Raw genomic sequence first — 25,561 nt, 5'->3', positions numbered from 1 at the left:
CTTGAAAGTTATGACATCACGAGAAAACTGATAATAAATGACAGGAGTTTTGTGACAGATCATGAGTAAAAGGTCTTAAATTATAAAAGCATGACAAATTTGTGATAAATTTTTTATCTATAAAAAATTTGAAAAATATCCACCGTCCACTTGATTTTATCCACTTTTTTCAAAAATATACAAATCCTAATTTTTTTGGTTGCGCTCCACCTAAACTTATATTTTTTTTCACATTTCCACCTCCGTCTGCAAACCGTCAAGACGTTGCTGACGTCATAAGGATAAAATTATAATTTCACTTGCACTTCAAAAACGACGTCGTTTAAGATCTGTAATAAGAAAAAAAAAGAAAAGGAGCCATAGTGGTCCACCAACACAGCAAGCAACGAAAACAGCCATAGTTTGTTCCCCACCATATGCATGAAGAAGCAACAAAATCCTGCCATTTTTCCTATAGTTTCCATGCATTTTCATCAATGAACCACGGTTAAGTTTCAAATCTTTTGTTAAATCGAAGATTTAGAGGCATTGACGAAAGCGGTGAGCTATTAAGAAGTCGCGACGTTTTGCTTTTTTAGGGGTTTGAAGCTACAATCAAGTAAGTTTTGTTTTATTTACTTATTTTCATTTAATTTTTCACATGAAACAATCTTTTTGAAACAATGTCTGGTGATTGTTGTTAACACATTCATTCGCTGTTACTGGAAACCTTAGAATATAGATTAGTTTGATTTGTAACACATTTGTTGGGGGTAATGATAAATTGGGGAGTAATATGGTGTTTTCGGCTGTTGAGATGCAAATTCATGAAAGATTATGCTACTATAGTTGAATGCATGTTTATCCACTGCCTACTTATGTATCTTTGCCTGTGGTTTACTAGGGATGGCAATTTAACCCGGACCCGGATGAACCCGGAAAATCCGGGGCGGGTTCAACCCGTACCAGAGTGAATAAAATCCGGTATCCGGATTTAATATTTTCAACCCGGACGTTTCCGGGTCCGGGTCCGGATTTGGGTAAACCCGCATATCCGGAACCCGGACCCGGATAACTATTTTAATATTAATTTTTAAATCATTTTAAAATTAAAATTAAAAAAAAAGAAAAAATCAGCCCTAATGCCCTTCCACAGCCACGGCAGCCAAACCAAACCCAGACATTTCCTCTCTCTCTCTCTCTTTAGCCCTTCTTTTCAACAAATCATCATCGTTGCCCATCATCGTTTCGTCGTGTTCATCTTCATCTTCATCATCAGCTACCGTTTGTCCACCTATGTCACAAGTTTTGGCTGCCGTTTCCGTTTGTCCACCTTCACAAATCGGGATCTCGATTTGGCCGCCAACACTTCTACCCCCTGGTGTTTTGCTTTGTCCTCGACAACTTCTTTGTTGATAAATTGACGGGCACTTATGAATGCATTTGTCTCTGTTTCTTCATTTACACCTTCCCAGTTGTTTGGTCATTTGCTTTTTGGAAAGAAAAAAAAAAATCAGCCGCCATTTATCCTTCCCCTTTTCTTGACCTAACCCCACAAAGCCCAATTTGTCATCATCATTCATTGCCAAATTTGTCATCATCATGGTTGAGACATCATGATATCTTTGATAATTAAATTTGTGTAATATGTTATCTTGGATTTTATTTCTAAGTATTTGATTTTGAATTATTTTCCATTATTGGTGTTAATAGATAGAAGATTAGAAAGGAATTCTTCACTGAAGAAAGAGATGGGAAATTGCATCTTTTAGCAATCATCCGGGTTATAAACCCGGAATCCGGAAACCCAGATTTTTCCGGGTTTAACCCGGTCCGGACCCGGATGAAAAATATCCGGGTTTACATCCGGGTCCGGTATTAAAATTTATTGTCCGGGTCCGGAACCGAGAAGGCAAAACCCGGACCCGGACCAGGATTTTGCCATCCCTATGGTTTATGTATAAAATTTAGGGCTTTTGAAAATTTTTGGTTGGTGATGTATGGGTCATGGTTTTTTGAAATATTTTAACCCCTGGCTATATATGTATCCATATCCCTCAGCCCCCCGAGGAAGATTTGGCTGTTTCATGCAAAATTAGAATGTTTAAAAAACTAGCTACAATTTTAACCCCTAGCTATACATGCATCCATATCCAGCTAGATGTTTGTTTCCATGCCTTTTCTTTAAGTTTCTGACCTGCAATATTAATAATACATTAATAGGAAGATAGTAGAGTTGCCAACAAAACTCAAGAATTGTAAACCAGTGCTGAATGTTTTTTTTTTTTTTTGGGCATTCAGGATGCGACAAGTAGAGTTAGTGATATCCTTTCGAGGCATGAAAAAGAATTTAGGGTTGCTTCAACCTGATTGTACAGTTGCGAAGATTAAGGATGTTGTTGTAAGCATTACAAGTCTATATGGGTTAGATTGTGCTTCAAAAGTCATGTTATACGTTACAAATCCAGAGAATCAGGCTAAGATTGCACTGGATTCATATTTTGGGCTAGATGTTTTGCTTAAAATTCATCAGGTTTTGGGTGTCAAGACTCTCACAATTGAAGTTGCACCAGCATTATACCCTCAGTTTCAAGATTCTGCCTTACTGCAGGCATTATTGACTAACCTAGGAGTTGTGTTGCCTGATGAAATGATTAATCAGTTGAATGATTCTGTCGACGAAAATGCCTCTGTTGGGGGACAAGCTACTGTTAGAAAAGATGTTGTTGTTGAGGGACAAGCTACTGTTGGGGGTGGTGAATCTGACAAAGATGCATTACTATCTAACTACTCGAACAGAAATGATTGCAGTGATGATGATGTTAATGCACAAGTCATGGAAGATGAAGTTGATGGTACTGTTGTAGGTACTCTTGTTGATGAGGACAATGAAGGCACTACTGAAACTGACGTTGATTCTGATTCAGATGATAATTTATCTAGTGATAATAAGAAGGTAAAAGGGGTCGTTGATTCTTCTGATGATGATATTTAGCTTGGGACTGTCAAATTGACCAATGACATACAACAACATGAGTATAAAGTGGGTGCTGATGGGAAAAATAGGCTAAAATTAGGACATGTATTTAGAGATATTGCATGAAGTGATGATTAGGAAAGGGTTTGCCATTAAAACAGTTTATAGTGAGCCAAGAAGATTTGTGGGTACTTGTAAAGAGGCTGGCTGTCCATCTTGGGTAGCCACCAAAATAAAAAGTCAGGTTGCCATTGACCCAAATGTGAAAATTGATCTTTTGAAGAATTTTATGCAAGAGACGTATGGTTTGAAAATTGAAAATTTGACATTGTATCGAGGCTAGAGCAAAGGCAAGAACGGAGGTTTTTGGGGATCATTCGAAGGGATATCAGAAACTGTTTGAGTATGTTGCAGCTATTCACAAAGCTGATCCGGGAGCAATATGCAAGGTGTTGTGTGATGGTGTTTCTATACCCGACAATGTATTATTCCAAAGATTTTTTGTTTCATTTCCAACACAAAGAAATGCATTTCTTAATAGATGTGGGCCTTTTATTGGGGTAGATGAATGTCACTTAAATGGTAAATATGGGGGAGTACTGTTAGCTGCTGTTGGCATGGATGGTAATAATGGGATTGTCCCATTGGTAGTATGTGTTTGTTAGTGACAGAAAAAAATGGTTGATTAATACAATTTCAAACAAATGGCCTATTGCTTATCACAGGGCATGTTCTAGGCATGTGTATGCTAATTTTTCTAAGTCATTTCCTAGTGCACAGTTGAAACAATTGTTTTGGAAAACTACTAAGAGCTGTAACAAGCATGAATTTGATGAGGCAATGACAGAGATAAAAGCTGTAAAAGAGGCTGCATTTGAATGGCTGGAAAGAGAGCTAAATGGTTATAGTTGGTCGATGCACACATATGACAGAAAATTGCATGGTAGACCAGACTGATAACAATGCGTCAGAGTGCTTCAACAGCTGGATATTACCTTACCGAGAAAGACCTTGCTTGACAATGCTTGAAGAAATCAGATGTCGGCTTATGAAACAGTTTACAAAGAGGAGACACGAGGCAGCCACTTGGAAGGGACAGTTGACACTTAAAGTTGTAAGAGAGTTGGACAAAAAAAGAAAGCTTGCATAGAAAATGATTGTACAAGCTTCTGGTGAGCTGAATTTTCAAGTCATGGATGCAGCCTATAGTCCACCTAGAAGGTTTGTGGTGAAGTTAGAGTCCAGAACATGTGATTGCGGTTATTGGGAAATTGCCGGCCTCCCTTGCCAACATGCGATGGTTGCCATTGGATATGCAAGACATGCAATTGAGGAGTATGTTCCAGCATGGTTTGCTACACAGACTTACCTCAACACATATTCAGTGATGTTTAGCCCTTTTCCGGATCAATATACATGGGAGCGTACATGAAGACCATTAATTGATCCACCAATTGTGTAGAAAAAGGTTGGAAGGCCTAAAAAATCCAGGAAAAGAGCAGAAAATGAGCCTAATAAAAAGAAAAGAAAATTCTTTGTTATTTGCTCATTCTGTGGTGGCTCCAACCATAATCTGAGGTCCTATCCATTAAGACCATTTGTTGCAAGGGAAAATAGAGCTAAAAACCATAACTCTCAGGTACGGACAATATACTACTATTATTTTTTAATAGTTTATTATTATACATCATATGTAGCTGTTATTATTTATTATATGCAGCCTATATATACTGTCATTAAATAACAAACATCATGTTTTGTAGGCATCAACTACCTCAATTCAACCATTAAATGCTTCACAACAAGCAATAATAAGAAGAAAACAGCTGCTGACTTGTTTTATTTTTTTTTTTTGTGGCTGTCCAATTTGTTTTATGCATAATATAAGATTCATTTATGCTTGAACATAGGCATCACAGACAGCATCGGTAGCAAAGTCAATTGATTCAGAAGCTGCTACATCACAGACAGCAAGAAAAGTGTTTTTTTTTTGTTTAAGTTCTTTTTGTTTTTTTTTCTTGTTTAAGTTCTTAAACTAACGTAACATATATTTAGATACCAAGTGGTCCGGGTCAAAGTTCCAATACTAGAGCGAGGAAAAGAAGGGCTCAAGTTGGCTCTGGAGATGTTGGAACAAGTGGTGGACAATCAAGTGAGGGACTGTCATAATATGAAAATCCATCTCAAGCTTCAAATGTGACAGGTTCTTTGTAATCATGAATGCGAGAACAAACTAAAAATGTTTAAACTTGCTATATCTGTTGTTATTTTGGAATATCGCTGGTTATTTTGGAATATTGCTGGCTATTTTGGAATATTGTTGGTTATTTCGGAATATTGCTGGTTATAGAAGTTAATTGTTACTTGGGCTGTATTTTGATGACATGTTTAATTGTTATTTCCGCTGTTTTTTGGATAATTAGATATGGTTGTATTTAAGCTCATTTTACTTGGGCTGTATTTTTTATTTATTATGGTTGAAGTTATATTATTTACAATGTATTTACGTTGACTAGCTCTAGGACAAATAGAACATAATTAATCTCATTTTATTCCTGCATATTTTGCAGGATATATTACAGTTTAGTAAACACAATAGCACAGACAAATACTAACATAATTATTATACATTTAAGCCTCCCTTCAATGACCTTTAGCCTTTTCTTTATCTTTGCTACATCATCAGCTCGAAAGTGGACTACATTCAGCTCTAAATTTTGATTGTCTGCTGTCTGGTCACTATTGCTAGGGTATATGAGAGTTTCGGCTGTAAACCATTGCCAAAACTTGCATTTATTGAACCTGCATGACCAAAACATTGCATTACGATTCTATGGTGTAGTGGAAACCATAACACATGCTTGCACACCACACCAGCAGTGAATTAGAGTGCATTTAACTTTTCTATGTTGTTGTCCATTGGCTGCAGAACTTGAATTATAACTTGATGCCATTTTTTAATTGATTGTGTTGATGATGTGTTTGAAAGAATGGTTGAGCAAGTGATATTTGGTGATGGTTGAGCAGTTGTTGTCTTTGACTGAATAAAATTTGAGTGGTTACGATGTTTAAATGTGTAGATAATGAGTTTCAATGAATGAGACAATTGTTGGCTTGAATGTGTAGATGATGGGTTATGTGTGTATGAGCAGGTTTATATGAACAAATGATTGTTAGTTGTGGCTGGTTTGTGAGCAGCTGTATATTTGCTTGAATGGTAGAGGTTTCATGCATTGCATATGTAACGGTTCATGGGTTTAAATACCCAAAATTGTAACCGTTGGGAGGCAACGGCTACAATACTCACCAAGCTAATATTTTGGCGTTTATTTAGGGCAAATATGTAATTTTCTATTTTCGGGGTTAAAAAGTAATTTGGACAAAATTCCATTAGTTTTATTGACGGTTTGCAGACGGAGGTGGAAATGTGAAAAAAAATATAAGTTTAGGTGGAGCGCAACCAAAAAAATTAGAATTTGTGTATTTTTGAAAAAGTGGACAAAATCAGGTGGATGGTAGATATTTTCCCTAAAAAATTTATTATGTACTTATGATAGACTTCTTATATATCAATAACTAATGGCCTATTGGTGATAAATATTTACTCTATCAAGTATTTTCATCATCATCATCATTATTATTATTATTATTATTATTATTATTATTAACAGCAATATTTAAAATAATAATCATAGTCACCATTATTATAATATATATACTAATAAAAATGACAACAATTAACTAAGAGCATTTTAGTGACTTAAAAAATTCATTCTGAATCTTAGATAAAGTAAATATATCAACAGAAATACAATTTATTCTAATTTTGATAATTCTTACAGCTCAAGTAAACAACTTATTCTGATTTTTATTCTTCATTTCAGCATATTTTAATTCTATCCTATTCCGATTACTAGCTAGTAAATGCACCATATTTATCTTACTCATTGGTAATTTACTAAAATTGCCAATGATTACTTCACCAATTGGTGTGGTTTTTGTTTGTATAGTAAAATGGATATTGTAATTTCAATATATTAAAAGTTCATGGATTTTATTATTTATTGAATTTTTAATTATTAGCATTATATTTTGTATTCATTTTATATTTACAAATTATATTTCTAAGAGCATATTTACAAACTTGGGAATGTGCGAAGTAAAAAATAAATAATAAATTCAAATAATAATAATAATAATAATAAATTCAAATAATAATAATAATAATAAATTCAAATAATAATAACAATACAATTCAATAATATCAATTTTTCATTAAGAATTTTAAAAAAGAAGCCCAAAATTCAATAAATTTGAATTTTCGCATTTAATTGTGGTGTAACAGGAATGCAATAGGTAAATTCTATAATAGTGCTTACGACGGGCATTAGCTTTGTCATAAATGAGTTACATTACCACCATAAATGACAAAACAATTGTAATCAATAGTGACGTTATCATAAATGATATAGCAAACAATTATCATCTACTTTTCGGATTACGATTTTTATCTATCATTTATTACCAGCTTCATTGTAATGAAGATAACAACAACAATGAATTTTATTGTATATAAGAAGAACCAATTGAGGAGAGCTAGTTCTGCCTTCACTCTCAGCGTAAAAAAATGAAAAAGGAGGTAATCGGCATGATATAATAACTACGAATATTATGAGACAGATATTTGATTAAGTAATATTTTGTTAAGAATATATGCTAGCAAGTTCGTTAAGTTAGTTAAATGCCTAACTATGATGACTTGGTTGCTAAGTCAGCATGATAGTTATGAGCAATTAACAACCACGAGAGCAGTGTTAGTAATATGTTATTTTGTTCATCACGTTATTAGCATTTTAGCATAAGCATCTGGTGCTTGTAGAAATTTTCAGACATTACTATATAAAGGCATTGTAATTGCATTCATTCTGTGATGAAATAATATCTGAGCTTCATTGAATTTTCTCTTTCAATTTTTTTGTTTCTCTCACTTTCTTAGTAACTAGACAACACATACTACAAAATAAAATTTGATTCGGTGTCAGAGCCATAGATCAAACGCTCTAATGGCATCTTTAAGCTTAATTACAAACATTTCATCCTCAATTTCATCATTCGCTTTTACAACACCCATAAAACTTGATAGATCAAACTACACAATCTAGAAATTGCATATCCTTTCCTCTGTTCAAGCATATGAGCTGGAAAGTCTTATTAATGGATCGCGAGTTTGTCCAAATCAATTCCTCACTTGTGATTCAACAAACTCCAATCCTGTTGAATATGAAAATCCTACATATGTTGTGTAGAAAAAGCAAATCAAATGTTGTTGAGCTGGCTCTTATCCTTTATTAATGTTGAAATCTTTAGCCTTGTGTTAACAATCTATAACCTCTCATGAACTGTGGACTAGCCTAGAACAACAATTTGGTTATAAAACTGCTGCTAAGAAGGTTCATCTAAAGATGATGTTTGGGATGGCAATAAACTCCGCATTATCTTATAATTAAATTATTTATTTAATTAAATTTCAATTGAAAAATATATAAATTAAATTATTTATTTAATATGTATTAGCATAATTAACTCTATAAATCTTCATTGACTATGAAAAATATGTTAAAAAACTAAAAATAACAACAATAACAACTAGAGAATATTGTAATAAATCGATTTACCTTAGATTTATTTTATTTTTTTATGTTTGATTCATGTTGTGAAATTATCGTTTGTGAATTTATGGTGGTGTTGTATATTATTTATGTTGAATTAATGTTGAATTGTTGATTGTTAGATTATAATTGAATTTTATTTGATATAAATTATTAAATTTAAAATTATATTTAAATTTATTATTATGCGGATCCGAATATCCAAAAAATCGGCCCGCAATCTGTGCGGATATTACCCGCATCTAGATGCCAAATGTTTGATGCAGATCTGGATTTGAATGTGCCTACATCCAGATTCGGATCCAGATTTTGCCATCCCTAGATGATGTTGAATAATCTCAAAAAAGGATCTATGTCCATTGCTGATTACTTTAGCAAGTTGAGATCTGCGACTTATAAATTGGCTGTTGCTGATAGTCCAGTTAGCTTTCATCATTCGCCTGATGGCAGAGGTCGACCCTATAGAATCATGGCCCATGGAAGCAGATACACATCTATAAATCACATATTATTATTCTCAATTTAATATCTCAATATGAAAACTCTAGAAGGAGACCGGCACAGAATTTTCAGATTGTATCAATATAATTCATATTTTCAAGATATTATTGGCCTTTCTCCTAAGTGTGATTTAAAGATTAAGGACAGTGACAGCATTTGACTGCTGCTTGATGGTACAAGTGAAGAATAGAAAGGAAATATCAACTAATTTTGGATTTAAGGGAAAAAAGAAAAGAAAAAAAGATAGTGCTATCTGTAAACTCTAGTAAGCGACAGCTGTATACAGCATGAATCTCTATTTATTAAATTAGAAAAACAAAGAGCTAACCTGTTTGTTTAATTGTAGTATTTGAGTAACATTTCAAAAGAAAGAGCTACAAGTTAAGTTCTGAAGTCCAACAGAAGAATAAAAAACGGATAAGCACATTAACTACATTATCAATTATTCACTGACTCAATAATATCTATAATCTATATTGCGTAATCTTCATGTTACACTTGCAGTTTAAGTTTTTTCTAACAAGTATACAAGGGCAAGATATGGCAATGAACATGTCCAGCTCACAAGGACACAATTGCATGGCAGATATGCAAGATCTGAGAGGTAATTCATGACGTCTACGTTATCCAAGTTAAAACAGATATTATAATGTATTTAGTTTTTTTTAAGGCTTACCAGAATGATAGGAGTAGAAGAAATGCAGCAATAAATAGAATATTGGGTGAAGCTGCAGCAATAGTTTCAGTCACTTAACAGTACCAGCCAACCTGCAGTAAAAAAATTTAAGAACTAGGTGTTTAAGCCACAGTCAAGGGGGAAGAACCCATGAGGATAATGCCACAAGCATGAGACCAGTAAAGCCACCCATCACAAGTAGCAAGAAGTGTAGAAATAAAATAAATGAGGTACCCTGAAAGGAGATTGGATCAAAAAGCTTGATTATCTATAGCATGATCACTTCCCACATCATTATATGCACTCTATTATATTTCAAATTCCAAATAAATAAGCCAAAAAAAAAAGAGTTTGAAAGCTTTCTGTTGTGTGGGTCAAAGAGACCAAGAATTCCCTGTAAACGGTTAAAATGATATTCAAGATCTTGGGGTGCTTTCTGAAGCAGATGTTAAAAATAGAAATGTAATGAAGACTTGTTCAAAGGTGACAAAATCCCATGGTACGACCACTGATTCCTCATTCTTACCCAAATTGGAAGAGGCAATCATGAGATGGAGTACCTGAAATAGTAGATGAAAAGAGTTAGCATAAAAGAAGAACATATGAATAACAAACCACAAAAACTATGTTTATTGTCTTATAGAACCAAACACTGAAACAAAATGGCAGTAAAATTCTTCTCACTCAGAAAACGAAAAGACGAGTTTGTGAGCTTTTCAAGGAAAATGAACTGAAACAGTTTGTATATATCTGTGTTGGTATCCTTGTTAGCAGATTGGAGAGGAAAAGAAGAAGAATCTTAACAGAGAAGAGTATAAGAAATAATATAACACAAGAATGAAAGAGTGAATAGTTTGAAAACAATAACTATGATTAAAAAAATTCATCTTTCTGCATGCAACAATTATTTTCAGAATGTTAAATGAAACAATCTAAATTACCTAACAAATTTTCAACTAAGCACCGAAAAGAAAATGCCATGACTCACTTTTTGGCACGTCCATCCGACCGCTTTATTTCGCATGTGAACTCTGGTGAGCTGCAAAGACAAAATGGCTCACTTGTAAGTACCAAACAAAGAATCAAATAAGAAAATACTTTTTCATGTATAAAGTCATCAACATACCAAGCAACCATTAGTTAATCATCAGTGACTCAAGCTAAACCTAACAAGGAAAAGGGCTTCACACGAGAATACTTCTGTGCAAAACAAGCATACACATTTGATGTCTCAAAATATCACCTAGAGAATATCCACGAGCCATTGGCAAAAGTATAATGTTCTTTCAGGATTTATACAAATCACACTATGAGGAAGTGCAGAGAAAACAACTTATGACTTATAATTTGAGGCTCTCGGGTCAAGAAATTAACTCAGTTAAATGAATATAAGCAATAAATATTCTTAAACACAAATTAGTATAGTAGTATGATAGTATCAACTACAATTACAGTCTTGGAAGACACAATAAGATGAAAAAGAAAAAAAAAACATATCTCAAAACTTCTACCAGACAGTCAACACTAATATCAAATTGACACGTTTAATTAATCCCTCAACAATTCAATCTTTCATTAACCATTTTCTGGCATGAATTTCCAACAATCTAAAGCAGAGAGTTCCAAGTTTTTAACCCCAAATGGCTGTAAAATCCCAAATTCACTTTATCTTCTCCCGGCATTTTCTCATCAACCAAACACATAACAGAGCTCCCACGGACAAATGCAAACAACACACACCATCTTTTCACATTCAAATACAACCCAAGATCACAAAAGGTTATATCCCATCAATTGATTAGCCACAGGAAATATACCATCAATTGGATCACCTCATAAATCAAATTCAATTCAACGATATTACCAACCTCCCGTCAAAAGAATAAAAAAAAAGGCAAATATTTAAAATGAAAACAACACCATTATGAAAAATAAGTAAAAGTGTATTTAAATCAAACCTGATAGAACGCAACAAGAGCAAGAAAGCCGTCGACAGAAGCCAGAGCCAAATTGGGTACAAGCAAGCTAGGAGGGTAGCAATTAAAGATGCTTGATTCAAGAACCATTTTGAATTTTTATTTGCTAAACACTGTAAAGTTTGTTTCGATTAAAACAACAAAAGGGAAAAAGAAAAAAAAGGAAAAAGCAAAGTAAAATGTTATGTCATATTAAATTATATTATATCTCTCGGCTGGCAGAAGAAAGAGAGCTCGAATCCGTGTAATGTGTTGATTTTTTCTTTCTATTTGTTTGTTTTTGTATTTGTAATTTCACATGCACACAGAGAAAATAGCCATTGGAAAATTATTGATGATGATGTGTTCGGTACGGACACATACGAATGTCCTGTTTATGTGGCTTTGGTTCGCCGAGAATCAGTGAGATGATACGGGCTTGCCAATCAAATTGGATCCACTGACCATTTTGCCAAGAGAGGAAGAAGGAGCCAAGCCCGTGGACAAGGAGCCCAGTAATGATTTTGCAGAAGCAAAACCGCAGCTTAACTCTAGACATGAGAGAATCAAGAAACAGCCAGGCTGGATGAAGGCCTACATCACGTGAACCATGACAGCAAGGATGGATGGATAATTCTTCTTAGCTATTATTTGAATTCTGTTATTATAATTTAGATATTTTACAATTGGCAACTCATGTTTGTTTTTATCCTTAGAATGTTTTAGATGAGTCACGAGATATGTATCCAAAAAGGAATATTGTGTAAGGAATGTTGATGAATGAAAATTCTTGGTCTTTCTGATCTCTGTCTTATTCTCTTTTTTCTTATTCTGGAGCCGTCACTCGCTCGAAGAGTGCTCAATCATTGGTACCTTTTCAAATTTCTAGCAGTAAAGTGTATCATTGGTGCTTTCATTGACTCTTCCCATGGCCGATTCTAATGAGAGCATCACATTAAATGAATTTAGTGAGAAAATTGACAAACAAGCCTTATCCTTTCACTAGATGATGCAGCAATTTATGACTGCAGTAGATGTCCGTTTTGATGAATTTCGATCTAAAATACCTGATTCTCCAACAAACGTGGCTAGTTCTTCAAAACAACCAATAGTAGTGCCACCACTTTCATCCATTCCATCCGATGGGTGAGATATCTCTCCTATGGTCAAATCCATGAAGATGGAAGTTCCACGTTTTGATGGTTCTGATCCACACGGCTGGGTATTTCGAGTGGAGGAGTTTTTCAAGTTTCATGGTACTCCAGACCATCAACGCCTCTATCTCGTTTTCTTTCACATGGAGGGTCGAGCAACAGGCTGGTATCAGTGGATGAAATCCAACAATTTACTCACAACTTGGAAAGAATTTTTGGCTAATCTGAAGTATCGTTTTGCAACTACCCTTTATGATGATCCACAAGGCGGGCTGTCTAAACTCACCTAAACCACCACTGTCGCCGAATTTCAATCGACTTTTGAAGAACTCATGAACAGAGTTAATGGCGTCTCCAAGCAACTTCTCATCAGTTTTTTCATAACCGGCTTGCAGCAGGACATTAGGCGAGAACTTCTCTTTAATCGGCCAGCGACACTCATGGAAACCTTTGTTATGGCTCGAGCGCTCGAAGCCCAATTTAATGACACTAAACAACACACTCGCTCCTAGACTAAATGGCAGCAACAGTCAACATTTCCCTCCATTATAAACACACAAACCAAAACCGTGCCTTTACCCCTACCTTCCCCTCCAATTTCTTCCACCATAAGTGTTAACCCACCATTATCAAAACCTCCACCACCACACATTAACAATAAAACAAACACTTTACCCACACTTCTCCCCACTCCAAATTTGCCTATCCGTCGATTGTCCCCTGCTGGGCTACACGAGAGACGCGAGAAAGGTCAATGTTACTCTTGTGTCCAGAAGTACAATCCCAATCACCGTTGTCGTCACTGGTTCTTGTTACTTATCAGAGCCGACGATGATAATTTCGACCTGGCCAATGAAGGGGAACCACCAGACGAGGAAGAATCTGCTGTCACTGGCGATATCTTAAGTCTAAATGCTCTCGCTGGACAAGTAAATTCTCGTTCCCTTCGTTTACAGGGTAGAATTGGATCCCACACCTTCCAAGTATTAATCGACAGCGGCAGCACTCATAACTTTATCAAGCCATCAGTGGCGGAACGCGCCGGCATTGCGATTCAGCCAACAACACAGTTTCGTGTCTACATAGAAAATGGTGATTTTTTGTTGTACACTCAATTTTGTCAGCAAGTTCAATTAACACTGCAAGGCACGGAGTTTCCAATGGACCTTTTTGTCTTGCCAATTGAGGGAGTTGATATTGTTCTTGGGATACAGTGGTTGCAACAATTAGGGAGGGTATCGCATGATTATTCGGCACTCTCCATGGAATTTTCTTTTAATGGAAAATCGATTATTTTTCGAGGTGACGTGTCCACATCTCCAACTTTAGTCACTTATAATCAATTTAGGGCACTAGTTCACAACGCCACGATTTCAAGTTTTTGTGCTCTTCAACCTTTATCTTCATTGCCAATCGAATTCTCTCCAAGACAAACACCTCCTTCCCAATTAGATTTTCCAACTGATTTACCACCTCAATTCCGTGACCTTCTCCAACAATATCCTCCAACAATATCATCATCTATTTTTATCACCCACAACCCTTCCACCACACAGAATTATAGACCATAAAATACACCTCCTCCCAAACACTTCCCCTATCAATGTGCGCCCCTACCGATATCCTCACTTCCAATAGAATAAAATGGAGAAATTGATTAAAGAGATCTCTAACCAGGGAATCATAAGACCCAGCCAAAGCCCTTTCTCTTCCCCAGTGCTTTTAGTGAAAAAGAAATATGGCACGTATCGCTTTTGTGTGGATTATCATGCTCTAAATGCGGTTACAATCCCAGATAAATTTTAGATTCCTACTGTCGACGAACTCTTTGATGAACTTGGCAAGGCTACGGTCTTCAGTAAATTAGATTTAAGAGCTGGATACCATCATATTCGGGTCCACTCTCGTGACATTTACAAAACGATATTTCGGACACATGAAGGCCATTATGAATTTCTTGTTATGCCGTTTGGTTTGACGAATGCACCCTCGATGTTCCAAGCCACTATGAATCAGATATTTGCTACCTATCTTCGGAAATTTGTGATCGTCTTCTTTGATGATATCTTGGTTTATAGTGCCACCATGGCTGACCATTTAATTCACCTTGAACAGGTACTGTTATATTTGCAAATTCATCAATTTTTTGTTAAATTGAGCAAATGTCTCTTTTGTAAATCAAGCATTGAATATCTTGGTCACATTATTTCTGCTATGGGAGTGCAAGCTGATCCCCAAAAGGTGACCGCCATGCTCGAGTGGCCACTGCCGCAAAGTACCAAGCAGTTGAGAGGTTTCCTTGGCCTTACGGGCTACTACCGGCGGTTCATTTGTGGCTACGCTTCCTTGGCCGCTCCTTTAACCGACTTGTTATGTAAAGATGCATTTCAATGGAGTCCTGAAGCCACAACAACATTTGAATCCCTTAAGCAAGCAATGGTTCAAGCTCCGGTGCTCAAATTACCCGATTTTGATTCCGAGTTTGTGATTGAAACAGATGTTAGTAACGTGGGAATTGGAGTAGTTCTTATGCAACAGGGCCATCTAGTGGCTTATTTCAATAAAAACATTGGGCCCAAACTAAGAGCTTCATCCACTTACTTAAAAGAATTGCATGTTTTCGTGGAAGCAGTCACCAAATGGCGGCAATACCTCTTGGGTAGGTTCTTTGTAATACGCACAGACCATCGAAGCATCAAGGAACTACTACAGCAAGTGATCTAGACTCCTGATTAGCAGGTTTATCTACAGAAGTTACTTGGTTTTCAATTTCGGATTAAGTATAAACTTGGGCCTGCAAACTGAGCGGTTGATGCCTTATCCCGAGTCCATGAAGCCTCCGAAGAAATAGAGCTGATTGAAAACAAGTATGTGAGCTCTTTTTGTTTATTTCTTCACAGTAGCCCTTCCTTCAATCTCCTTAAGGAATTATTGCGGGAAAATTCAATTTGTCATGATCTTCTCAAGCTTCATCACCAAGTTTCTTCAGGGTAGTTCACGGCTGACTATTCCATTCATAATGGAATACTTCTCTACAAAGGAAAATATTATATCAATGCCGAATCTTCTTTGAAAACAACCTTATTAAAGGAATTTCATTCAACTCCATTGGCAAGGCACATTGGCATCAACAGGACTTACATTAGATTGTCAGCCAATTTCTTTTAGGTTCACATGCAGCGTGAAGTTGAAAAATTTGTCACAGAATGCTTAATATGTCAACAAATAAAGTATTCAACTAAAGCCCTTACTGGTCTCCTTCAACCATTACCTATTTGGTTTGGGACAAAATCACTATGGATTTCATCACATGACTACCTTTGTCTCGCGGTTATTCTGCTATTTTGGTTGTGGTAGATAGGCTGACAAAATTGGCCCATTACTAGGTAACTTCATGGCCCATAAAACTGCATAGTTATTTGTTGATATTGTGGTTAAAATTCATGGCTTCCCTAACTTTATTATTTTGGATCGCGATCCTGTGTTTTTGAGTCAATTTTGGGATCGACTGTTGACTCTTAGTGGCACCTCTCTACACCACAGCACGGCCTATCATCTGCAAACAGACGACTAGACGGAGGTTGTCAATCGCAGTCTTGAGCAATATCTTCGTGCCTTCACACAAGACAAACCGAAGACTTGGGTTTCACTTCTCAGTTGGACAGAACTCTGTTACAATTCCAGCTACCATAGCGACTTGAAAATGACTCCATATCAGGCATTGTTTGGTAGACTCCTGCCCACAATTTCTCCTTATGTGAAGAGCTCTACTTCAATCCAAGCTTTGGATGAAATCCTTCTCGAGCATGATAAACTGCTGAAATCTTTGAAGGATAATTTGCGTCAAGCTCAACATCATAATTATGATGTTTTGTTTTTATAGCCAAATGGTGGGACCAAAATATAATTAATTATTCGCATTACATTTGTAATTTGATTTTACAAGTTAAATTTATTTAACTTTTTATAGAAAAAAGTCATAATCGATCGATATCAAACAATCTTGAAACCGAACCCCTTTCACATTAAAATTGGGAGATGGCTTTGAAATGAGAAATATTTTTAAAAAACCTCGTTCGTTTTCTTTCATATTTTGTGGACTAATATAATCATTTATATTACATATGTTGTATATTTATACTGTTTAATACCAGATTTACACAAAATATTTTAGAATATTTTAGTGTATTATTTATATTTTTGGTTTGTGATCAATATTATATTAACTAATCACTGATACAAACCATACTAGTTATTTTTTTTTGTACATATATTATGAAATAAATGCAAGATCTTAATTTTTGGGGATTTGTAGTATTACTAATGGGACTTAAATATCTTACATAATTTGTAAGGCACAATCTTTAAAGAATAGTTAATTAGATGTGAGTTCAGACGAATCAAATATCTTATTTATGAGAATTATACTTTTCAAAAATAATAAAATCCAGACTTATCAGTAGATTTATGATCGTAACACAACATCAATATTCAAACAAGAAAGTGTTTCTATTACTCTATTCTTATATCAAAATTTCTAAAATTATTGATATTGTCAAATGTAGTTGGCAAAACGGGTCATCAAGTCGTGTTCATGTCGTGTCAAATTTAGGTCGACCCAAACCCGACTCATTTAATAATCGTGTCAAAATATTAAGACCCAAACCCAACACGGAAAAATAATCGGGTTATCCAATAACCCGCTTAATATCTATATATTAAATAAAATTTACATCAAACATTTACACACTGTTGTACAAACATAAATACATACATAATTTATCGATATTATAAAATGTACATATCTACAAAAATATTACACATGTATACTATTGAAGTTTTAATATATATATATATAATATTATATATCGATATTATAAAATATACATGTCTAACAATATTTTACATATTTACATTATTGAAACTCTAAATATATATAAAATTTTATAAATAAAATACTGTACTTATATTGATCTTTTCAAAAAATAAAAATGAAAGAGAGAATCATCTCTAATATTTGAGTTTTGATAATAAGAATCATCTCGGACCCAACCCATTTAATAATCGTATTAAATTTAATGACCCGTAACTATTTATTCGTGTCGTGTTAAATTTTACCACCTCTAGTCAAATGGCACCTATATAAATAAAAACCACGTCCAAAGATTCAAAAGTCATTTTGGTAGGATATCTGGACGCGGCGTCTATGACTTGGTTTACAAGGAAAATTGATGTTAAATTTATTCTATTCTATGTATGTGACTGTGAGTCAGTGCGTGGGACATTACCAAAAATTTTGGGCTGGGCCAAATTTCGATTTAATTTTCTTCTTGTTCTACTTCTTCTTTGTTACTAAAATTATACACAATCCGTGACCTTTCGTGATTTTCAAATGCCTTACCCAAGTTTTTCATTATGTCAATTTCAAATTAAATGGGATTGATCATGGTCCCCTCGCTTACTGCTTACAAGTGTACACAATGTGATGCGACGAATAGGAAAAAAAAAATTATACGGATTCGGAAGCACCATCTTAACACCAACTAATAGCAACATATTATCTAGTAGATTCCGTTAGGAGACCTATTAATTTTTTTTCTTCAAAAAAAAAATTAGCATGTTATGTTAGTGAATCTCATTAGAAGACTCATTTGACCTCTAAACAATAGATTTTTATTGGTCCGGCACAACAGCTCAAACATGCTGAAAAAGTGTAACACTACATTAGTTTATCACATAAGCTCTCCTCCCATTGTATGTCAAAGCTTAAATAAAGGTGTTAAACGGCTCTGAGTAGCCATTTCATTTATGAGTTTATCATCATTCAATATCATAAGCATGACTATGAACTATATAATATGTATGCTTGCATTATTTTCTTTTTTTTATCTATTTTAAATTCGATGGTATTTATTGTACGAAAAAATACTTAAAAATAATAAAAAGTAAAAAAAATATTATTATTATTATTATTTTATACCAAAACCTATTTTCCTATTTTACGTATTAAAAAATTTTTACTTTATGATTTCAATTTATATGATTGATTTAATTTATAAGAAATATGAATAAAGGTGTATTTAAAAATAAAGATAATATTGTAAAATAATGATACCAAAGAAATTATTGAGTACTATGAAAATATTAAAAAAATAAGTGATATATATTGATTTCATTAGAGGAATAATTGGGAATCTGCCACCTGATTATGATAATCATAGTTGTGTCGTACCATATTAAATGGAGTTGAATTTAATTGCGACGAAAACAACTGTGTTTTATTCTAAAGAAACTTGAGTCTAGTTGTGTTTATTATGCTACAACAACTATCCCAACAACCTTCTAGTGATATCCTCTCCATCATGTGGTAATAACATTTAATTTAATCAAGTTTTTTTGTGCACTAATAACATCCACAAAAGCCATTTAAGTCTAAAGATAGAAACGTCATAAAAGTGACACATATTAGAATGGGGTATACAAAATTAATTTCCAAACGCACCGAAATATCATTCTTTCATTCATTTTTTTTATGTTTGTTATTTCACATCATGATAGTTTTATTTGCAAATGAAAACATTTTCTAAAATTTGTTTCCATTCTTCATCCGACTAGGCTGTCTCTTGATGATAATAAGAGGGCATTAACTGGGGTCAATTTCTAGATTTTGCAGTCAACGTTTGCAAATAAAAGTTGCTCACAGCAATTTTGGAAATTCTGAGTTTCGACTTTGGAATGATATTATATCTTTTTCAAGTAGACAAAATTAATGCACAGAGAGAGAGAGAGAGACCAATAGAAATGTGCGTCGTATTAAACTAGCGTTTTTGATTGTCAACTGTTTGTCATAATTAGTCAATAATTTGGACTAAGATTAGATAACTACATTATCATCCCTTGCTAATTTCAGACTATTTGCTCTCTCTTATTTTGTCCATATTTTCTGATCATTTTCTTATCTTGTTGCGAATTCCTTTGATATTTGACTTGATATCTCAACACAAAATACGATGGCTTGTAAAATGCGTTTTTCTTTTGTAAATGAGGCATTAAAGTTGAAAAGTTTCTCAAGTACTGTTTTCGATATAATAGAGACTAAAGAGCATATTATTTCTGTTTAAATTTTATGTTTGGTAGTAATTTCAGTTACTATAAAAATACTCACCACATTATTTTTACCTGAGTAATTTTTTTATACAAAATTCAATGTTTCTAAATTAGTATGAATATTAACTGTTGTTTCGACAAAGGTTATATAAATTTTTGTTAAGGACCGATATGAAAAAAAAATTATATTATTATCATAATTAAGAAAAAAGACACTGATATCCTTAAAGTTTGGAAAAATAGTCATGAAAACTCGTAAATTTTTAATAAGGGATATCAATGAAATGCAAGTTATGCAACCCAAGAGGGGAGGTGAATTGGGATTTTAAATTTTATGCTAAACAATTCGCGCAAACAATTTAATCTATTGTCTTAATCAAATACAAAAACAATAAATTCAATATAGCACAATAGTGAAAGAGTAAGGGAAGAGAAAACAAACACAAGGATTTTTACGTGGTTCGACAATCCCCGCCTACGTCCACTCCTCCAAGCTCACCCGGCTTGAGGATTTTACTTTCCAAGCCTCCCAAGGCTTCAAATGTTTACAATTGACTTTCAATGTGTCAATGGACCTTTACAATCAAGAGATCCCAATCTCTTCACCCCAAGTGTTTCTTACACTTGTACACTCACAATTTTATGAGAAATAAAAATTACAACAGAGAAACTTTCTTTAAAAGTGGATAAACAAATTATAGCTCAATAATGATTCAATAAATAATGATTTGCGAAATGGAAGCTCAATATATGCTATATGATCTTGTTTATGCTTGCATTAGTCCTTAAAATGAAGTTGGAGTTGAGTTTTTATAGTTAAAACCCGAAAACTAGCTGTTATAGGCAAATTCCCGCAACCAAGCGGTTAGCCGCTTGATTTATCAAACTACCCGCTTGTAACAGTATTATTACCGTTATTTTTGAATTTTGCTACAGTAATATTGTTCATCAAAATTACACTTTGACCCAAAACTTTATATAATTATAATATGGACCAAAATATAATAAACTTTTCAAAGAGGTCCTTTCCAGAATTTAACTAATACCCATAAATTTTAAAGTTTTCAAAACTTTTCACTTTAGTCCATAAATTTGAAAATATGAAATTTTGCTCAGGCGGTTAGCCGCTTACTCCCTGTCCAATTTTGGTTTTCAAGTGTTTGATTTCGATGCTCAAACGTTCATAAATTATAGTATGACCCAGAAGGTTTCAATAGTTTTCAAATAAGTCTAATTCCGAAATTTAAAAATATTTATTAAAATCAAGGATTGCAAAACTTTTTCATTTTAATCCAAATTACTCAAATTCATAAAACACCTTATCTTATAAATATAAAACCTTTTAATTTAGGAAAAGTAATTATTTAAATAAATTCTTGAGCTTCTCAAATGCTAAATCATGCATCAATTAAATCATACCGACTATATAAGAATTTGTTGCAATAATTAGTCCGTTGAGCTCTAAACTTTATTCTTGATCACGCCGTTGTTCGTTAAGTGTCTTGAACTTGATTTCACGTGATTCACCTCATCATAAATATTATCCTTAAAACATTAGTGAAAATGTAAAATACAATATTTATTAAATCACTTAAGACATGTTTGTTATCATCAAAATTACATTATGTATAGCCCTTTAGGCTAACAATCAAAACTCTATTTTGACCATAATATGCTTTGACTCTATTAATTAAAAAAAATTGACTCCAATATTTTATAATAAATAGAGGTACGATATTAAAATAAATATAGTAATATAAATTCTAAAATAATCTCAATATTAAAAAAGTATTTTAATATTTTACAATACATATATTTTATATTTTAATGTAAATTTTATAATAAATAGAAACATAATGTTAATATATATAAAAATATTTTAAATAAAAGTTTAAGGTAATTTCAATATTACTTGATACATGAGATATATTTAATTAATTGTAAAATCTATTTAATCTAAAGATTTATTTAAGTTATTTATAGAAAATACAAATATTATTATTAGTATTAAATATAATAATTAACACTTTCAAAATTACTTTATATATTAGTCTACTAGACAAATTAAATTATTTACATTTTTATTTACTAAAAAGTTTTAAAATTAATTTTTCAGTTACTATATTCAAATGGTATTATAGTAAAAAAGAGTTCTTCGTATCCCTTAATGAAAACTCGTAGTTTGCATGACTATTTTCCCAAACTTTAAGGATGTAGTTGTCCTTTTGCTTAAAGAATATTTAAAAAATTACAAATTCTGAACTAAATTTTACAAGAACTTATATAAGAGTCAAATTGATAATCAACTAATTCAATCGTCATTATTATTATTTTTGTGATTTGGGTCTCTCAACCATGTTCGACAAAGTTTTAACTTAATTATTTTACCCTCGCAGCGTAAAAATATTGATATACCCACAAAATATCTTAACTTCAGCAATTTAATGTTATTCAAAATTAAATATTTTTAAATAATTTATGAGTACTATTTTATTAATACAAAATACATTGTATCAAACCATTTTGGGAGCTCACCTGTGCGGAGTAAGCAGTTGAAATAAAAAGCCACACGATGACGCCCAAAACAAGTGGTGGAGATCGTAGCATAATTGCGGAAGCCAGAACCTGAAAATGCAGATCAATGAATCAAATAAATAAAGCCTATACATCTTTAATTAGAAGATAAATACAGAGATCAATGACGATAATTAAAGAGAACTTTTTCCTAGCTTGCAACATTTTCACATGCTGAGTTTGAGTTAATTAAGAAATGAAACCTCAACGGATTATTAATTGAGTGATTCTAATAGTTTATTTGGCTGGAGACTCAAATTCGAATTTTGAAAAGGTAGAGTATCAAAAACTAATTTGTACTCTGTCTATCCCTCTACTTTTTTAAATTAAAAAAAATTAAAAAGTGAAAAATCAAGACAATTAATTAGAAAATAGTATTTTTATCTTATAAATTAAACAGAAATTATTTATAGGGAGCTTTATTTGTTGGCAGTTGCTTACCATCAATGCAGATATCCAAGTAATTGCAATCCCAGTTTCCATTGAAAATTCACCCGAAGCAAGGGGCATATAAGTCTTGTTGACCTTTGACAAAACAATATTAAGTTGATTTATTAGAAACAACTGCAAAGTATGTATGTATGTATGTATATGTGTATGTATGTGTGTGCGTAAAATAAAGCTAGTTTTTAACTCTTTTAAATTATACGGCTTAAGTGTGTGTCCGCATTAATAAAATAAAAATAAAAATATCTGCACCTGAGAATGATTACACACACATATAATCTTTTTAAAATGAGAATACTTCTACCTAAAAATAATTATATATATAGTAAAAAGGACATCTACATATTCAAAGTTTGGGGAAATGTTATGTAGACCTCCAAGTTTTCAATACAAAGACATCAAGACCCCCTTTGACCATAATAAAAAATTTGAAGTCAATTTTTTTTAATTACTATATACAAGAGATATTAATTTATGGTAAAAAATAAATATTTGTATTCTTTATTTAAAATTTGAAGTCTTCATAACTATTTTTCTAAATCTTAAGGATGTAGCTATTTTTTTCCTTTTTTTTATACGCACACATATTCACATACGAGCATGAGATTAATTAACATATTATGTGACGGACGTGCAGCAGATTTTTGCAATCTGGATTTCATATATAAAAACTCCATGCAATTAATATTAATTCTCTAATTTGTTCATTATATTACATATTGTGTCAGCATCAAAGTAAGAGTAATACACGTACCTTGTCTATTCAACATCAGCCACCTGGTTTACGGCCGCCCCGTAAATGTTCATCAGTAGTAAAAGCACCAAAGGCTGAAATTTCAAGAAAAATTAATTTATTATTTCAAAGTTTTCACTCGTCAAATAACATCAATTATAAAATTTTATATATATATATATTTGTAATTCTCTCACTCTAGCACTTTATATTTACGTACCTTCAATAATCCTATGAAGAAGGTGGGAGTCAAGTCAGCAAGTTTTTCTACCGGAAGAAGAGAATTCGACGTTGTCGCTATAAGCTGATTAAAGGAAAACCGAAAAAAAAAAGGGTCATATATGTCATTATCAATTGTCATATGTTTGAGTTGGTGATAAGTTGGCCATTTCTCTTTTTTTTAATAAGTTGACCATGTCTCTCCTCTTCAAAATGAAGGTTCGAGTGTTAAGAGTTCATTTTTCAGTGTTAATGAGTTGAGTTCGGTAATTTTTTTTTTTGTTTTGGAAAGAAAACAAGAAGGCTGAAGTTTAAACTGCCGACATCACATGATTAAGGAGAGATTTGGTTACCATTAGATTAATTTTTTTTTTTTTTAAAAAAGGAACAGATGATGGAGTAGACTGAACTCACAAGGCCAAAACAAGCATATGGATAGATAAAACGGTAGAGTGCATTTAAGTTCTTGAGAAGAACATTCTTTGAATTCTCATCTCCATCCTCAGATTTTGATGCATAACCATCTTGCAACGTGACGGCGGGAAAATGGTCATTATTGCTGAACGGCTTGTAGACGACGTCGTTTCTCTCAGTAATTTTATTGGTAGGATAAAATGAGTTTTCCGAGCATTTGACAGCGTACTTCTTGCCTTGACCACTGTTCAGAACGCCATGAATATGCGTCGCCGGCGGCTGGTGCGTTTTAACGCAACCTGAAATGGCCACGGTTAATTACAGAAAAATTATAATGTTAAAAGGGTATTCAAAATGTGACCTTTCACCAACTAAAATTAACCAGCTAGTTTTAATTGGTAGAAACAAGCAAAGTATAGTACGCGTGCAATACTATTACCTAGCAGTATTACTGTAATATGCATGGATTTTCTTTTTTTTTTTCCTCTCTTCTTGCGTTCCTAAGGCAGCGGAAAAAAATGGGCTTGAATGTAAATAAAGTGAAAAATAAATACAAAACTCAATCTTAATCACTCATTATACAAGGAAAGACAATAGTAAATGAGAGAATAAAAGATACGGAGAGGATATCCTTGTCCTTTGAATGCAAAGTATTGAGCAGAACTTTGGTGATGAAATTTTTATAATATTGTGATTAGTGATTAATTCAGCATAACTCTACACCGGATACGAGAGACTAAGAATGGAACAGGATATTGACGGGGAAACGGGAGACTTACGGGAATGTTGTACATAAGGATGGTATTTTGGAGAGAAGCTTGAAATGGCAAGCATTTGAAGCATGATTTTCTTTCCCCCAGTAAGCGATAACTCTATTGTGCGATGGGATTGACAAGAGTTTGGAGCCCAAAAGAGTCAATAAATAGATGTACGGTGCATGAACACCCGTGGCAAGCCGCAAGAATTTCTTAATCAAAAAGTCCACCGAAAAAATCCCATTGATTTAGACACACTAAAAAAATTATAAAACGGAAGACAAAACCTTAAGCATGAGAATCACGATTTTTCCTTTTTTTTTTTTTAATTTTGAAAAACGATGCCGAAAATTGTTGAAAAATCAATTGGAAAAAGAAACACGATTAGAATTACCAACTCC

At 33.3% G+C, this 25,561-nt stretch overlaps 2 protein-coding genes across 2 annotated transcripts in view; both read right to left on the bottom strand.

Annotated features, from left to right (window-relative positions):
• Window positions 1-25,248, bottom strand: part of LOC112099138 (coumarin 8-geranyltransferase 1b, chloroplastic-like) — a 31,242-nt gene extending 5,994 nt beyond the window's left edge. The window contains exons 1-6 of the mRNA XM_024186245.1: window positions 25,185-25,248; window positions 24,406-24,704; window positions 23,993-24,076; window positions 23,802-23,867; window positions 23,034-23,126; window positions 22,554-22,643 (exon numbers count right to left, since the gene is read on the bottom strand). Coding sequence (XP_024042013.1) covers window positions 22,554-22,643; window positions 23,034-23,126; window positions 23,802-23,867; window positions 23,993-24,076; window positions 24,406-24,704; window positions 25,185-25,248 — 696 coding nt within the window. The remainder of the gene's footprint in view (window positions 1-22,553; window positions 22,644-23,033; window positions 23,127-23,801; window positions 23,868-23,992; window positions 24,077-24,405; window positions 24,705-25,184) is intronic.
• On the bottom strand, window positions 10,149-12,288 carry LOC112099287. Its single transcript, XM_024186597.1, has 3 exons — window positions 11,761-12,288; window positions 10,791-10,841; window positions 10,149-10,362 (listed from the first exon to the last, which is right to left on the bottom strand). The coding sequence occupies exons 1-3, from the start codon at window positions 11,866-11,868 to the stop codon at window positions 10,219-10,221; spliced, it is 303 nt and encodes a 100-aa protein (XP_024042365.1). The 5' UTR covers window positions 11,869-12,288; the 3' UTR covers window positions 10,149-10,218.
• Window positions 25,249-25,561: the final 313 nt, after the last annotated feature.

The sequence above is a fragment of the Citrus clementina genome, unplaced genomic scaffold (genome assembly GCF_000493195.1).
Source record: "Citrus clementina cultivar Clemenules unplaced genomic scaffold, Citrus_clementina_v1.0 scaffold_4, whole genome shotgun sequence".
Lineage (NCBI taxonomy): Eukaryota > Viridiplantae > Streptophyta > Magnoliopsida > Sapindales > Rutaceae > Citrus > Citrus x clementina.
The sequence above is the reverse complement of the archived record's forward strand: the minus strand, read 5'-3'. Positions and strand labels throughout refer to the sequence as shown.

What these genes read in the sequence shown, in the direction of transcription:
- LOC112099287 (XM_024186597.1), bottom strand. Translation starts at nt 11,868, where the DNA reads ATGGTTCTTGAATCAAGCATCTTTAATTGCTACCCTCCTAGCTTGCTT. An exon ending in CTCTTGTTGCGTTCTATCAG is followed by an intron (nt 10,842 to 11,760) that starts GTTTGATTTAAA and finishes TTGTCTTTGCAG; the next exon opens with CTCACCAGAGTTCACATGCG. An exon ending in TCGGATGGACGTGCCAAAAA is followed by an intron (nt 10,363 to 10,790) that starts GTGAGTCATGGC and finishes CTACTATTTCAG; the next exon opens with GTACTCCATCTCATGATTGC.